Consider the following 18,078-nt stretch of genomic DNA (forward strand, 5'->3'; position numbering starts at 1 on the left):
CTGGTAAGGTTGTTTTTTTCTCTCTCGCGAAAGCCCCATGATGATGAATCTTCTGTTGGCTGTGTGGTGTGCTTTCAAAGAAATCTCTAAAGAAAGTCAAGCATTTAGCTGTAAATAGACATTGGTGCTCATAAACTTCCTCTATACGGATGGGATGTGATGTGATGCTGTGAATGTTAGAGCAGCATTTAGTCCGCCATCAAATCAAATGTTATTGGTCATATGCACATGTTTAGCAGATGTTATTGCGAGTGTATCTAAATGCTTGTGCTTCTAGTTATGACAGTGCAGCAATATCTAGCAAGTAATATCTAACATCGAATATCCACAACAAATATCCACAACAAATACCTAATGGAATAAGGAATGGAATGGAATAAGAATATATAAATATAAATATATGGATGAGAAATGGCAGAGCTGTATAGGCCAAGATGCAATAGATAGTATAGAATACAGTATATACATATGAAATGAGTAATACAAGATGTATAAACATTATTAAAGTGAATAGTGTTGCATTTATTAAAGTGGCCAATGATTTCAAGTCTGTATGTAGGCAGCAGCCTCTGCGTTAGTGATGGCTGTTTAACAGTATGATGGCCTTGAGATAGAAGCTGTTTTTCAGTCTCTCGGTCCCAGCTTTGATGCACCTGTACTGACCTCGCCTTCTGGATGGTAGCGGGGGAACAGGCAGTGGCTCGGGTGGTTGTTGTCCTTGATTGTTTTTTTGTCCTTCCTGTGACATCGGGTGCTGTAGGTGGAGGGCAGGTAGTTTGCCCTCGGGGATGTGTTGTGCAGACCGCACCACCCTCTGGAGAGGCCTGCGGTTCTGGGTGGCACAGTTGCCGTACCAGGCGGTAATACAGCCTGACAGGATGCTCTCAGTTGTGTATCTGTAAAAGTTTGTGAGGTTTTTAGGTGACAAGACAAATTTCTTCAGCCTCCTGAGGTTGATTAATGCCTCATTAACTTCACTTATTAAACTGAACTCCAATGTGTACTACATGTACAGTACAGAATCTACAAAGATTAGCTAATATTCCTCATTCAGAGACTGCTCCATCTGTTTTTGCCAAGCAAAAGATGTTTGAACATCTTTCTTAACACATGTTGATAGATATCTTCTTTCTCCCACTTAATTCATGCTCAAAGGGCTGTGAGTTATGACTCTTTCAAGGCTCACCAACTCTATGGGCAGAGTGCAATAGGTTGAGACAAGTCATCTTTGCTGGCCAAACTGTGGCTACCAGAGCGTTTAGTAATATTGATTCACCTTGTAGGCCTTTTAAACCAGGAGAGTCTAGAAGAAATCCTGTCTTCATAGATATTTTTGTTCTCTGTTCTGTATAATAGTTTCCCTTTGGGTATTAGGCCTACAGTTATTAATTCTCACTCATCGGTCCACGTGGAGTATTTCAGAGTTTCCATTTGCTTTGTTTCAAAGCTTGCTCTGTCTTAAGGTGTAGCCTACGTTCTGCACCAATCTTCAGATTAACGCCTGGGACAGTATTCAGAAAGCATCTCGGGGTAGGAGTGTTGGTCTAGGATCAGTTTGACCTTTTTAGATTGCAATGAATGGACAGCGGGGACCTGATCCTAAATCTGCACTCCTGCTCTGAGACGCTTAATAAATACAATCCGGCTCAGTAAAGTAAAAGCATATAGGCTCTATACAGAGTATCACACTGTTATAACAACAGATGGTGACTCTAACTAGCAGGGTCATTGATCATCAGGCTTAGCTCTGGGATCATGTGCCCCTAGGAAACCAGGGGAGCAGCACCCCAGTCCTCAGTTAAATGAAGGGCCAGTTAGATTACCCTCTCTCACCCCTTGCTGTGTTTTAATGCTAAGTACCCACCCCACATACCCTAGTGGTTATTCGGCTTTACGTTAGTCTTTGGGCTTCTACGTGTGTGAGACATTATGATTCATGAGTGACGTATGTTTTAAAAATCCAATATCAAATGTATTTTAAATTCTCAGACAATAGTGGATGGTATTCACTGTAGCGGGTTATAGGACAGCAGGTAGCCTAGCGGTTTTAGTGTTGGGCCAGTAACCGAAAGGTTGCTGGTTTGAATACCCAAGCCAACAAGGTGAAAAATCTGCCGATGTGCCCTTGAGCAAGGCCTTTAACCCTAATTTGCTCCATGGGTGCCGTACTACTATGGCTGACCCTGTAAAACAACACATTTCACTGCACCTCTTGGGTGTATGTGACAATAAAACTTGTTGTATTATTATTTTTTACAAATGTTGATAAACAATGGTGGAGAATACTTCCAAGTCCATTCTGAAAAGTCTGAAATAAATACATTTAAATAAAAACTGTACATGAATTAATGCTATTATAGATAGAGAGCTATTCCATAAAACCCAGACTAACTAAAAGAGAGGAATGTGAGAGAGAGGGAAATCGCTTCATCCCCTTTTTGTATTGCTGACTGTGGGAGAGAGATTTTGATGTGGGGAGAGAGAGATGTTTGTTTCCTCCTAGTCCCCTTACACTTCTTGTTGTCTTGTTTTTCAGAACAAAGAATAAGCTGTGGTACTTTGAGTTTGGCACTTCTGAGACCTTCTCGGCCACATGCAAGAAGCTCCACGACTTTCTGGAGGTTGAGGTAAGTACAACTGCCTGCTTTCAATTTTGGGAGATTGGGACTTAAGTATTTTTATGCTATTTAATGCTATGACTTGTCACCATTTAATTGCACTACTGTGTAATGAATAAGCAATAATTCAACATAAACTACTCTCACTTGTACTGTTCTCTGCAACAAGAACACCTACTGTTAACATGCACAATGAAGTCTTTTGAAAGCAGACACAATGCAGTGGGAAACAAGAAGCAAAAAGTATAACACCTTGGTACAATCTCCCGGGGAGAGAGAATAATGCCTCTAATCTAGTGCACACCATTTTAAGACACTGAGCACCAGCCACCTCCTGATCCACAAATAGCCTTCCATTTGTACCAATTTCAGTCTGGAAGTGTTGAGGAGGGAGGGAGGCCGCCCCTCTCCCCCTCCCACTCCCCTAACGGATCCTCAGCCCAACACACAGGTAATTATCCCGGCACGGTCCTGCTGTGTGTGATATTGAGGGATAATGAAGGTGGTGTCTAGCCGATCCATCTCCCCTCCTCAGAGCCATCAGCGGTGGTAGAGGTCTTCATTAATTAGCCGTGGATGGCTACTTAGTATGGTACTGAAGGGGAGCAGGTTCGGTGTGGAATTACAGGCCATGTATTTAAACTCCACTGAGAGAGGACAGAGAAGTGGCCTGTTATTATACAGCTGGCAACTGAGGGAATTCCTAATATGGATGCCGTACTGGTATAAGGTTGTTAGGAGTCATGGCTGGTGGCAGGTCCCCTTCTGATGGACATTTCCAGCTTGTCAAAGATCAAATGGATTTGACATAAACTGTTAATTATCACTCAGCAGTGAAGGCTGCCAGATGAGCATGGTCAAGTTTTGATAACACCTAACTGAGAAGCTCTGGCTCATGCATAATTAGCATGATCTACTTAATGTTATTTAATTTCTACACAAATGTTTCAAGAGGAACATTTTGATTATTGATTTGATGTAATCCCTCTCTCGCTCTCTCTCTCTCTCTCTCTCTTGCTCCCTCCCTCTTCCCTCTTCCCCCTCTCTCTCTCTCTCTCTCTCTCTCTCTCTCTCCCTCTTCTCTCTCTCCCTCTTCCCTCTCTCTCTCTCTCTCTTGCTCCCTCCCTCTTCCCTCTCTCTCTCTCTCTCTTGCTCCTTCCCTCTTCCCCCTCTCTCTCTCTCTCTCTCTCTCTCTCTCTCTCTCTCTCTCTCTCTCTCTCTCTCTCTCTCTCTCTCTCTCTCTCTCACTTTCTTTCCTGACCCTTGTCCTTTGTAAAGTGCGACGGCATCACTCTGGACCTAGACAGCATCTCTTTGGAAGGCATCGCAATTTTAAACATTCCCAGCATGCATGGCGGCTCCAACCTGTGGGGTGAGAGCAGGAAAAGGCGGGGCAACCGCCGGGGAGGGAAGAAGACCCAGGATAAGAGGACAACAGTGCTGGACCCCAAAGAGCTTCAATTTGCTGTCCAAGGTAGCTATCGTAATGATGGATACTGGTGAATTTGAAATGTATTTATTGCAATTCCAACTTTGAGGAAACATTGTTCACATTGCCACATTTATTTTACATGGGTTATTTTACATAGGTCCTTTAAGGTCTTTTAAAATGTCAAAGGCTTGCTCATATTCAGGTATGCCTCTTACAGATCAGTACTACAACCAAACGTACACAGGATAACACCAGGTTTGAAATGCTACAACTTAATGGCTGATCGGCTGCCATTTTGTGTGTAGATGTTTTAGCATAGAATACCCTTTCTCTTAATAACCTGTGACACTGAGGCAAGACCTTGTCCAAGCTCACATTAGACAGATCAGAGACAAACTTTGCGACAAAGTTTTCCCTGGCCACTGGTATGAATATTTCACCAATGACAAGTTGAATCACAGTGCTTAGATTTGGTTTGGGATGAAGGGGTGCGGTTTAATGTCACTGTTTCGCACTGTCACTTGACTGGTAATGGCTTGTGTAGGCAGAAGTGGACAACCCAGCTTAATAGGAGCAGACTGAGGGAGCTCAGTGTCAATTCTGCCGCCTTTATGGGCCCTGAACACAGAAATATGTCAGATGGGAGCTCATCAATGAGGATCTATGAATTAACACAGATGATTGTTTAGGAGGAGTTAAGGTCAGCCGGTAAACTGGTAAATTGTCTTCAACGGAGCGCTGCGTTTACTTTGCAGCATCCCATTGCAGAGGCAGTTGCAGTGAGTTCTGTGAGGTGCATGCTTTGGATTTATCAAACAATATCATCAAGTTGTATGGGTAGACCGCTTGACAGAAATGGGGAGTGTTAAACTTTTGTTGCACACATGTCCAGATGATGCTACATACCATTTTGCACAATGACACTGTAGCTGTGATCAAGGTGTTTGTATTAAAAGGTGTACAGTATTTTATTACAAGGGCATTGTACAGATATAGGATCTTAATTTGACCAGCATTGTTGTAGCAAAATAATAGCAACAGGATTTAAACGTTTAGTACGTAATGCTGCTTGATTGGTGGTTAGGCTATTAGCTGGTCAAAAGTAGGCCACATGAAAAGTGCAATACTCTTAACACAACCGTGTTTTAGTGCGGGTTTTCAGTGAATTTGTGTCAATCACGAAACTAATCTGCCTTCCCTGCGATTCTCAGCAACAAAAGAGTGATCAAATTAAGATTCTACATCTGTGGTAGTGTTTTGCTGGTGTATTATGTCCAGGCTTGATTAGATCATAGATCAACCAAATCAGATTCATACTGTGTATAGTGAAAGTCAAATCATACATGACTGGGCACGTGACAATTTCTCAGTCAAATGTACAATCATACCAAGAATGTTTTCATGAATTAGTAACACTGCGATATACACGGCACTGTATAATAGGCAACCCATTGACTACATACCAAATCCATTATCTGCCAGTGTGCTTCCATTATCTGCCAGTGTGCTTCCATTATCTGCCAGTGTACTCCCATTATCTGCCAGTGTGCTCCCATTATCTGCCAGTGTGCTCCCATTATCTGCCAGTGTGCTCCCATTATCTGCCAGTGTGCTCCCATTATCTGCCAGTGTGCTCCCATTATCTGCCAGTGTGCTCCCATTATCTGCCAGTGTGCTCCCATTATCTGCCAGTGTGCTCCCATTATCTGCCAGTGTGCTCCCATTATCAGCCAGTGTGCTCCCATTATCTGCCAGTGTGCTCCCATTATCTGCCAGTGTGCTCCCATTATCTGCCAGTGTGCTCCCATTATCTGCCAGTGTGCTCCCATTATCTGCCAGTGTGCTCCCATTATCAGCCAGTGTGCTCCCATTATCTGCCAGTGTGCTCCCATTATCAGCCAGTGTGCTCCCATTATCTGCCAGTGTGCTCCCATTATCTGCCAGTGTGCTCCCATTATCTGCCAGTGTGCTCCCATTATCTGCCAGTGTGCTCCCATTATCTGCCAGTGTGCTCCCATTATCTGCCAGTGTGCTCCCATTATCTGCCAGTGTGCTCCCATTATCTGCCAGTGTGCTCCCATTATCAGCCAGTGTGCTTCGCACAGTGGAGTATCGAGGAGATTCTACCTGCTCTTTAATTTCAGTCAACACGAGTCAAGCACTGATGAATGCACCCATTTGGGTCATGCATGTTCTTTCTAATAACCTAGGGCATCATCCATTTCACTAAGTTCTACTCTTATAGACTGGGAGAGAGGCAATGGACAGAGCCCAAGAAATGTCAGCTTTGGCAAGGGGGGTTAAGATGGTAGTGGTGGTCGGAGATGATCGATTCACACACTGTTGATACACTACAGTAGTCCCTCCCTTCCATTCATTCACCCAAAAATCATTCGATTTGGTGCAGCGGATTTTTTGTTTTTTATCCTAACCCTCAGCCTGAACCTGAAAAGGCACTTAGTGGCCAGTGAGTGAGTGCTGGTTGCCCTTGCTGAAGGTGTGCTCAAGATGAGAGGCCCAACTTGTCAGATCAGAGAATGGCGTATTAGAGGGGCCCGTAAACACAGAGTGCATTAGCCTGGGGGGCCGTGGGGCTGGGGGCAATGGGGGAAATGGGGGCTGGGGGCTGTACGTGTACCCAGAGCACGGAGTGCGAAGTGCAGATCAAACTGGGAAAAAACAACTGACCTTTCTGGAACTGTTATGTCGTCCCGCTGTTGACGCTAGGAGACAAGCCCCTCAGGTGGAAGGGAATGGCTAGGGGTGAATTATTTAGAACGGGGACGGGGGAGGGATGGGGGGACGGGGGAGGGATGTGGGGGGGGGCGGGGGACGGGGAGGACTGATTCCCTGAGACATGTACCATGAAGATTCTAAAGGTGGTCTCAACGTCGTTCACCCACTCCCTCTCTGTCACCCTGCATATTGTCAGTGGAGTAGAGACTGCCATGGACAGGTATTTGACAATGACAAGGATGCTGGGACTAATCTTGCACTGTGACAACTCGATTATGAGGCGTGGGCTGCCTAATATAGGACTTGGCTGTGTGCGTAAGCCACTGTAACATCTCTGTGACTCGGTCTCGTCTTCTATCTGAAATAAGTGATGTTGATGTGCGAACAGGAATGATTTGGTCTTTATTTGGTCCCCTCTTTTAAAACAGATTGTTTTGAACACTATGAGTGTAAAACGAAACTTGTATTATTTGTATGACTGTATTTTCCATTTATCTACAATAAGTGTTGATGTATGAAAAAGACAAGTTGTCGTGCTAAGCGATTAACCAACATTTATTTTTATCACCCCAGTTATTAAACAACTAATCAGTTCAATTACTTGAATTCCATTTAGTTCTGTTTTTTTGTGAGACCAATGTGCCGTTTTCCTAGAGCAAAATCAAATTATTCATGAGAGAAATCAAGTCAAGAACTATGTGGGATGCTGGGCTGAAAGGAGTTGTAGTTTTCATTAAGCAAATATTTAACCTAGTTCAATTGCAGAAACGTGGTAATTAACTACAATGGCCATGATCTATTGCACCTGTTCTTTCTGGCTCAGACAGAGATGGATACACTTTATGCCTGCTACATTAGGTTAGATACACAGAGACCGCATAGACCACATGAGAGAGGAATGTACACAACACTACTACGAGTGAGAGAGATAGAGACAGTTTGTGAAAGTATGCCTTATCTACCTTGAAGAACTAGTAAAATGGTTTCTTCAGACAGCTTCGCAGCATACTTAGGCAGGCTAGCCTAGCTAAATAGGATGACTACAGACAGTACAGTATGGCTTCTACTGCCAAAGCAGAGATGAGATGATGACTTTAAGGAATTAAAATGTAATATACACAAATGAAATATTGTATTATTTCATAGTACATTTCTATGTTTCTATTGATGTCTACCCAGTGTGGACCTGACCGAGACAATGGAATATTTTCCATATTTTGGCGATTGAATGATTACTCTTTTTGGCATTGGAATTTCTATTAAAAAGCTCTAAAATCATTTGAATGTAAATGCAATCTAAACCAATTATTTTTTACTAATCAAACCGAAACATAAAAATCACTAATCGCTCAACACTAACAAGTTTTTATTTTTGCCAGATCTATGTTTCTACTTCACCCTCCACCTTTTACCCCTTTTAAACACTGCATGATGAGTGAATGTGGGTCTTCTCTCAGAGTACAGCGCTTGATGATATGTTACAAAACATCTCCGCTTATGACCAACTCTCAACCAATAACACTTAGCCAGAATGTAGTAGATAAGTGAGAGCACAGCCATATATTTACATGGCTTTGAGTTAGAGAAACCTGTCCGGAAGTGCTGGTGTCACTAGTGTTCTTCTTTTAAAATACATCTTTAATCGGTCTCTCTCATCTGACAAGTGTTCCCAGTGCTTCACATGATTTTCTTTTCAAATCTGGGAAAACAGTCTGTTCTTTCTTCCAAGACTATAGACTTCAGACCAGGTTGTGGTTATGCATCCATCACTATTATTAAACGGGCACTGCACTGGTTGTAACAGTCAGCTAGTATTAGACACGCATTCCTTCATCCTTAAGGGTCTATTGACTCACCCGTGCCTCAATCTAAGAAACATAATCAAAAAATACCCATCAAAATCGGTCAGTTTAAGTTAGAGATAACCGTGTTTTTTTTTGTTTTTGTATGGGCTGCGTCTCAATCGGCCTCATTCGCATGTGTCGGCCTTGGAAGGTGGCAGAGCTACAGCAGTGTTTGTCAGACCAGGAGACATGCCGAAAATCGGGCTTCTCAAGAAAACGTTTGTAGCGTCCCGAACAGTTTGGCCTACAAAACTAATATTACACCACTATGGAAAAGGGAGACTCGCCGCGAGCGCAATGTTCTACATTTTGCTCTACGAACCCCACAAGTGTCACAGGACTCGTCTGAAGTACAAACGAATGGAAGTATGGAGGTAGTTTTGTGCCCCAAAACATACATTGTTTAATATTTTTGACTGTCTATTTTGCCATTCATGAATGTGTTATTCAATGCATTTCTATGGGCTATAGTAGTGAAGGCCATATTCAATGTTTTCTCAAATAATTGTACTTTATTTTTGGAGGTTACAGTTCTATATCAAATAGCTAAATAATCCATGGTATGACCATCTTAAAATAATTCCAAACGTTAGCTTAGTCTCCCACCCCTCCCCCAACGGCTTATACTTAAACAACTGAAGTAGCCTCACTAATACAACCACCACTGTTTATGATAATCATATACCAATCGTTTGTTCTTTTCAAAAATAGGCAAATTCATGAAGCCTTATGTCCATTGATGATCTCCCTGCCTTGACCTTGGTTACTGAGAGCAGAGCACACTCCTGGCCTTGCCCACAGTAAGCACTCTGGGGTATACAATATGACCTGTGTGTAGCCCCGGGGCAACCAGGAAGCTCCACACGTTTATCCGTCGCCGTGGTGATGCTGTCCATCATACATGTCAGCCAGGGGCTGTGTGAGTCAGCAGCGCTAACGTGAGAAGGCATGTTGGGAGGGAGGGCCCAGTGTCAGGGGGCTAGCACATTGTGTACACACACAGGCACGGACTCATACACACGTACATGCATACACACACGCACGCACGCACACACACAGGCATAAACACACACATACACACACAGGTGTGAACACACAGGTATTCACACACCAGCACGCATGTGTGAACGCACACAAACTCTCTTTTTAGCTCTCATGCCACGGCAAGCTTTCCATTCACAATTTAACACAGAGGGTGCCGACCCAGCCTGTTGCTATAGTGACAGCTGGACACTACCCCTCAACAGTAACATCCATAGAAATACAAATATGGTTGATTTATATACTGTGTCTAAGGCATCACTCAATCATCTTAGAAGCCCGAACATCAGCCTGGCCCTAGCAGCAGCAACCTAGCATTAGCAACAGCACCATACAGCAGCACGATCAGTGACAGCATGCTAGTTTGTTCTACCATACCCACCAAGTCCCTAAAATGGGTCTTAGTTTCAATTAGTGTCTCTCTGCACTCCCAACAGGGCTTAATTTGCGGAGGGACGAGTAGTCTGAGAGTAGGAGGAGTAACAGGCCCGCTGAAACAGATGGGCTCAGCGCGACACTGGGCTTCCAGCAGGGGCAAAATCAATGCTCATAACTTCAAAACAGAAAATAAATTAATAATTATAGGAAGACAATAATATAATAATAATAACAAGATTGCTTTGCATTGCCGGCGCAATCTAATTAATAGGTGTTTTGTTTATGGCTGCTGGTTGTTGTTCTTGTTGCTTCTTTTTTTCCTTTCAACAGTGAATATTCAGGCTTTGGAGAAAGGAAGGCAAACTGTGCTCAGTTGGTAGAGCATGGCGCTTGTAACGCCAGGGTAGTGGGTTCGATTCCCGGGACCACCCATACGTAGAATGTATGCACACATGACTGTAAGTCGCTTTGGATAAAAGCGTCCGCTAAATGGCATATTTCATTTTTTTTTCATTTCAAAATGAAGCACCTCTTTTTCGCCTCTTTTATCCCTCCTGTTCTCACCATCTTTCTTCTCCTCCTCCTTCTTCTTCTTTTTCTTACTCAAGGTGCGTGGATTCCCGAGTTAACCAATGGCTTGATTTAGGATCCATTCAAACCTTATTGCTCAGCTCAACAGGATGGTCGAGAGATGGTCTGAGCTCTATGTGTGACTGTGTTTATGTCTCCGTGTCTGTAGACCCGTCAGACCAGCTGTTGGAGGTGGTGGGTCTGGAGGGAGCCATGGAGATGGGACAGATTCACATCGGCCTGAGGAGCGCAGGAAGACGCCTGGCCCAGTGCTCCTCGGTCACCATCAGGTCAGTACCCCTTGACCACAACCACTGATCACGGTCTGACCACAGTCACCTTCTTTTAACCCTTCCATTCAACATTCTACCTTTTTGAATACTGTTTACCGTCTAAGAATATAGAAACAATCTAGATGGATGACATAACAGAAGTCAAGAATCATGTTTTAAGAGGTATTTTTGTTTGTGGTTGTCAGGACCACCAAAGCCCTCCCCATGCAGATTGATGGGGAGCCATGGATGCAGACTCCCTGTACTGTAAGTCGTGTCAATGTTCCGTGCATTGTGGTATTATTAATGCATGTACTGTACAGTACAATGTGCTACACACAGGTGGTTCATATGGAATGTTCATCATCTAGGTGTCTCTATGCTCCCACATAAGATATTAATGCTTTAAAGTACCCCTGCAGAAGTTCTCGAGAATGAAGCTGCGTCGTTTTAAATATTTGTAATTTATCCTAACTGATATGTAATAACACAAAGCTTTATTTTAATGTGTTCATCTGGTCCCTCAAACTACTCTCCTGCACAAGTACAAGTGTTTGTTTTGTTTTACATTTTGTTCGCTTTTCAAAATGAAATGGCTCAACTTGTGCTGATTTAAACCAATGTTTGCTTTTAATTACAATGTGACTCCTCTGAAAGCAGCATCACAGATGAAGTGGAGTCAGAATTTACATACAGATCTTTCAGTCGTTATGGGAGAATCTAGTGCATGACAACACAAGTAGTTTATAAGTGCACTTGTGTCTGGCAAAACTCTGACAATATACACTGCTCAAAAAAATAAAGGGAACACTTAAACAACAAAATGTAACTCCAAGTCAATCACACTTCTGTGAAATCAAACTGTTCACTTAGGAAGCAACACTGATTGACAATAAATTTCACATGCTGTTGTGCAAATGGAATAGACAACAGGTGGAAATTATAGGCAATTAGCAAGACACCCCCAATAAAGGAGTGGTTCTGCAGGTGGGGACCACAGACCACTTCTCAGTTCCTATGCTTCCTGGCTGATGTTTTGGTCACTTTTGAATGCTGGCGGTGCTTTCACTCTAGTGGTAGCATGAGACGGAGTCTACAACCCACACAAGTGGCTCAGGTAGTGCAGCTCATCCAGGATGGAACATCAATGCGAGCTGTGGCAAGAAGGTTTGCTGTGTCTGTCAGCGTAGTGTCCATAGCATGGAGGCGCTACCAGGAGACAGGCCAGTACACCAGGAGACGTGGAGGAGGCCGTAGGAGGGCAACAACCCAGCAGCAGGACCGCTACCTCCACCTTTGTGCAAGGAGGAGCAGGAGGAGCACTGCCAGAGCCCTGCAAAATGACCTCCAGCAGGCCACAAATGTGTGTCTGCTCAAACGGTCAGAAACAGACTCCATTTATTTATTTATTTTTATTTTTTCCTTTATTTAACCAGGCAAGTCAGTTAAGAACACATTCTTATTTTCAATGACGGCCTGGGAACAGTGGGTTAACTGCCTGTTCGGGGGTTTGAACTCGCAACCTTCCGGTTACTAGTCCAACGCTCTAACCACTAGGCTACGCTGCCGCCCCAAGGGTGATATGAGGGCCTGACGTCCACAGGTGGGGGTTGTGCTTACAGTCCAACACCGTGCAGGACGTTTGGCATTTGCCAGAGAACACCAAGATTAGTAAATTTGCCACTGGTGCCCTGTGCTCTTCACAGATGAAAGCAGGTTCACAATGAGCATGTGACAGAGTCTGGAGACACAGTGGAGAACGTTCTGCTGCCTGCAACATCCTCCAGCATGACCGGTTTGACGGTGGGTCAGTTATGGTGTGTGCTGGCATTTCTTTGGGGGGCCGCACAGCCCTCCATGTGCTCGCCAAATGTAGCCTGACTGCCACTAGGTACCGAGATGAGATCCTCAGACCCCTTGTGAGACCATATGCTGGTGCGGTTGGCCCTGGGTTCCTCCTAATGCAAGACAACGCAAGACCTCATGTGGCTGGAGTGTGTCAGCATTTCCTCGTAGTGGAAGTCATTGATGCTATGGACTGGCCCGCCCGTTCCCCAGACCTGAATCCAATTGAGCACATCTGGGACATCATGTCTCGCTCCATCCACCAACGCCACGTTGCACCACAGACTGTCCAGGAGTTGGCGGATGCTTTAGTCCAGGTCTGGGAGGAGATCCCTCAGGAGACCATCCACCACCTCATCAGGAGCATGCCCAGGCGTTGTAGGGAGATCATACAGGCACGTGGATGCCACACACACTACTGAGCCTCATTTTGACTTGTTTTATGGACATTACATCAAAGTTGGATCAGCCTGTAGTGTGGCTTTCCACTTTAATTTTGAGTGCGACTCCAAATCCAGACCTCCATGGGTTGATAAATTTTGATTTCCATTGATAATTGTTGTGTGATTTTGTTGTCAGTTTAATGTGCTATGTAAAGAAAAAAGTATTTAATAAGAATATTTCATTCATTCAGATCTAGGATGTGTTATTTTAGTGTTCCCTTTATTTTTTTGAGCAGTGTATAATTGTGTGTTGGATGATTTCCATGGTGAGTTACAGACGTCTCAATACTGAATTTTGAATCAGTCAACCTGTTAAATGTTCATTAAAATGGGATGTTATCCAACTAATTATTAACAACAACTGTTATGCAAATCATGTTTTGCATACATACGATAATTAACCCCATTCATTTGCACTTATATCATGTATGACTACATCTCTATTGTACACTGGCATAACCTTTAAAGGGTCATGCATTTAAAAAAAAAAAAAGATATATAACCATTGACAACTATAACTTATAAATTCCTTAATTATCTTAGTTTAACTGTTGTAACAATGGTTTAATATTCCAACAGGGGCAGGCAATAGACAGGTCAAGGCAGGCAGGGGTCAGTACACCAGAGGTGAGGCAACGGTACCAGACGGTAGGCAAGCTCAGGCCAGGGTAGCTTGAGGTCAACAATCCAGAGGTAGGGTAAAGGTACAGGTCGGCAGGCTCAGGGTCGGGGTAGGCAGAGGTCAACAATCCAGAGGTGGGGTAAAGGTACAGGTCGGCAGACTCAGGGTCAGGGTAGGCAGAGGTCAACAATCCAGAGGTGGGGTACAGGTCGGCAGGCTCAGGTTCAGGGGCAGGCAGGCTAAGAGGCAGGACAGGCAAGGGTCAAAACCAGGAGGGCGAGAAAAAGAGAGACTGGGAACAGCAGGAGCTGATAACAAAAACGCTGGTTGACTTGAACAAACCAGACAAAATGGCAATGGACAAACAGAGAACACAGGTATAAATACACAGGGGATAATGGGGAGATGGGCTACACCTGGAGGGGGGTGGAGACAATCACAAGGACAGGGTGTGACAGTACACCATCAGAACCCCATAATATTTGTTTTACTCCATTGTTTGTATACCATTCAATTGTAAACAAACACTGACTGTGTAGGTTTAAAACATGGTTAAAACTATCATTTTGATCTAATAGATGGTTAGTCCCCGTATTGATAGCTTTGTTTGGTTATGTTCTCTAGCCCCATCCCTCAGCTATTTACCAAATCAGTGCTAGGGGAGCCGCTTTGTTGTGCTGTGTTCCCCTTTCATTAATCTATTTGAAAAATCAAATACATTTCTTTATCATAAAATACAAACCTTTTTAGCCATTTAAGCTTTCAAACATGGCCAGCTTCTCTTTCAAGTCCTTATTTTGTGCTGAACCTTTTTTTTGACCTCATTTCTCATGGAAAGGTTAATTTGTCAATTAAATGATACTCCAGTAACATTAAGTTCAATCACGTTGAATATAATTTGGACCTCAAGCCCACGCACAATAGCGACCACTACAGCGTTAGAGTTCATGAAAGATGAACGGCACGCTTCTCTTTGAAGTAAAAAGGGTTTCTTTAATGCTGATGATAACATTTACCTTGCTCATTATTTTTGTTTGTACTACGAGGGCTATAGTATAATGAGCTAGGTACAGGTCAGGGCATACCTTGAGGGTTGATATTTACCATGTCATTGATCTGTGGTAATTTAACGTTTCTTCTTCTGAAATACTACTAGCGTCTAATACTCATAGACTTCAAGCATCAAGCTTTTCTCTGTGGTAACTTATTGGAATGGCATGATTACATTATTACACAGGCCATGACCTTCCTTGCTGTACAATCAACAGGTATGTTCAGTGGGTCCATGTGCTCCATGTTATGAAAGCTTTCACCAAGTATCATATCACCATGTAACTCTATCCTGTTTCCTTCACTCTCTGTCCACACCAGATTGAAATAGTGCATAAGAACCAGGCACCGATGTTGATGGGTCCCCCACAAGGCAACAGCTTCTTCTCCTCTGTGGTCCGCCGAACATGCAACGAGAGCAAAGACTGAGTAGAAAGAGAAACGAGCGTTTTTACCCATGGAAGTCTCTAGGTTTGATGCCAGAATGCTAATTTGTTAGCTCCATTTGGGTCACTAGGTTATGATGCTAGGATTCCAATTTGTTAGCCTAGCTCCATTCAATAGCATACTGTAGCTGTGCATGCTATTTCTGCCATGGAAATGTCAGTGCTCCCCTTTCTTATTTAGAGTGAGGAACTACAAGGACAGAGGCTTTGGTTCATGATGCAGTGCCACTCCACAATGCCAACGCAGTGGCATTGTCCTTCTGGAACAGTTGTTTACCTTTCCAGATTATAACTTTATACTATTACGATGGCATGTTTTTCTAAATGTCATTTCTATAGTGGTCTTGTGCAACGTGCCATGTGGATCAAGTCCTTTGAAGGAAGTGACACATTTCTGTCAATCATTGAAAGTCATTTGTATGGTAAGGTATTGATTTGTCTGCATCAATATTTTGAATGTGTTTGAATTTAAACACCCCAATGCATGATGGACTTTGGATTACTGTTTATGAAGTGAACATATCTTTCAGGGTGCATAAGGACAGTGATTATATTGAGTCAACATATGGTGTAAGCTTTTGGTCTAAGGTAAAGTTTCAGGTTATTTGCTTCACAATTCAACGGGGCACTGACCAGCTCTTCAATGTTGACTTCATCCGAGAATGGATTTAAGAATCTCAAAGGCTCTGTTAGGTTTCTTCCTAAACATGTTTGACAGGTTAATGCTCAAATGTCTTGCAGCTGGATCATAGAAACTATTTCTATTAAGGATCATAGACCAATTAAGGAAAATTAATGGGTAACAAACGCATGCACACGTCACATGACATACACTTTTTCTATATTTCACGGGATATCCAGACAATTTCTTCTAATTGTGCAGTTGCACATCTTGAGTTGCATGGATAACCAAGATCTACTGTATTCTTGAACCTGTGGAATTGTACTGTGTTAGTCATTTTGGAAGTAAAACACTTTGTCAGGGTTCAACTACTGCCTTTCTCTCACAATATATGAAATCATATAAACCTGAAATCAACCTTTTGTGTTCAGGAAGTCCTGTTTTTCCAAGGCCAGGTACTCAGGTATTTTTAAGATATAAGATTGCTCAAAGGTTTATACACTAACTATTATTATAGAAAAACCTTTCAACAAATATAATTGAGTACACCATGTTGTACAATCATCACAGTCAAGACTATTACTATTGACATACTTGAGCTGGAATTGAAGAATCAATCATGAGAATCAGTCTAATCAATTTGTATGACTGGGTTATTCAGAGACGAGAAGAAGTTATGTATTCTCCCTCTAGAAATCTGCAGAGGCTATTTGGTCTTGCACATGATATGCATATAAGACTAACCGTAAGAATGACCTGATATTGTTAATCTGAACAGTATTTTGTATTTTTAATTTCAGAAATCTATATAGGCTTTTTATTATATTGACAGCATTCATCCAGTTTTCACCTAAACAACTGACCCATACCTCAATATAATATACTACCAAAGATAAACAGAACGGCAGGCCATAATCAGATCTCAGATCAGATCCATACACTATATGAAATTCTTCAAATCTGTTACACAAGAATGACAGTCAAACTACATGAATAGATACAAATTTTCAAGTGAAATGCCTTTCCTGCATGTTTTCTAAGTACAATTCAAGGATAGAAGATTACTGTATTGGATTTCTGTCTCTGTTCAAAGTGCCATCCTGCCTATGGAAGATTTGGGTCTGCTAACTTTTCCATTACTTTGCTTTGTAAGTGCAGTGTTTGTTTTGTACAGTGAAGTTGTATTTTTGTACACAATGTTATTTTTCGGCATAAAGTATAGCTCTTCTCTGTAAATCACGCCAATGTGTAGTTCTGTTCAAAAACTGAACAGAACACGAAAACAATTAAATGTTGTTGTCGTTTGACATGCTCATCTACACGTGTTTTTACCTTTGACCCCGTTGACACCTAATGGCTCTCAATGGCACAATGTCACCTGAGACGAGTTGACTGTCACCGACAGGACACTCACTATCCTGTTAGTGTTCTTACACCTGCTCTAAACACCTGCTATTTATACAGTGGATACACTCAAGCCATGAGAGATGCCTGTCAAACTGTTTACACCCTGATCCTGCGATGACCCTTCAATGACCCTTCAGCATGCTTTTTTCTTGTTGCTTGATTCAACTAAATCAATATATGATTCGTCTTAAAATAAATGCCCCTTACCAAATCTAATCATTTCCTTCAGCCTATATTACTTTTAAAATAATGAGAAGAATTTTGATTGTATTACATCATTTCTTTCATAACTCCTCATTCATTATGATCTCATTTATATCTTTACTGTAGGCTTATGTGACACACAAAACAATCAGTGCCTTCTGCACAAAGTAACTACATGGTGTTGCTACTAATTCAATACAATGTCAAGTATAAACTGGAACACATAGCTAATGCTTGTTTTCCTAACTCTCTAGGGATGTTGCAAATGAGTATGTTTACCTCTTCGCTTGGTGTCAGATGGACAGGACACCTACGCTCGACCTGTGTTTCTCAGGCCTCCGGGGGGGGTTCCACGGGAGTGACAAGATAATTCACTTCCTATCCCCATCAATGTCTTAGGCATCCGGTAGCTTAGCAGTTGGAGCTTTGTGCAAGTAACCGAAAGGTCGCTGGTTTGAATACCCGACAAGGTGAAAAATCTGCCGATGTGCCTGTGATCAAAGCTCTTAGCTCTCATTTGCTTCAGGGGTGCCGTACTTCTATGGCTG

At 42.7% G+C, this 18,078-nt stretch overlaps 1 protein-coding gene across 5 annotated transcripts in view; it reads left to right on the forward strand.

Moving 5' to 3' along the window:
- LOC123998125 (diacylglycerol kinase beta-like) overlaps positions 1-17,542 on the forward strand; it is a 61,660-nt gene extending 44,118 nt beyond the window's left edge. For all 5 annotated transcript variants that reach the window (XM_046303065.1, XM_046303064.1, XM_046303068.1 and 2 more), the window contains 5 exons: positions 2,537-2,627; positions 3,897-4,092; positions 10,789-10,909; positions 11,098-11,158; positions 15,173-17,542. In XM_046303065.1, coding sequence (XP_046159021.1) covers positions 2,537-2,627; positions 3,897-4,092; positions 10,789-10,909; positions 11,098-11,158; positions 15,173-15,280 — 577 coding nt within the window. In that variant the 3' untranslated portion in view covers positions 15,281-17,542. The remainder of the gene's footprint in view (positions 1-2,536; positions 2,628-3,896; positions 4,093-10,788; positions 10,910-11,097; positions 11,159-15,172) is intronic.
- Positions 17,543-18,078: the final 536 nt, after the last annotated feature.

Source organism: Oncorhynchus gorbuscha, linkage group LG15 (genome assembly GCF_021184085.1).
Source record: "Oncorhynchus gorbuscha isolate QuinsamMale2020 ecotype Even-year linkage group LG15, OgorEven_v1.0, whole genome shotgun sequence".
Lineage (NCBI taxonomy): Eukaryota > Metazoa > Chordata > Actinopteri > Salmoniformes > Salmonidae > Oncorhynchus > Oncorhynchus gorbuscha.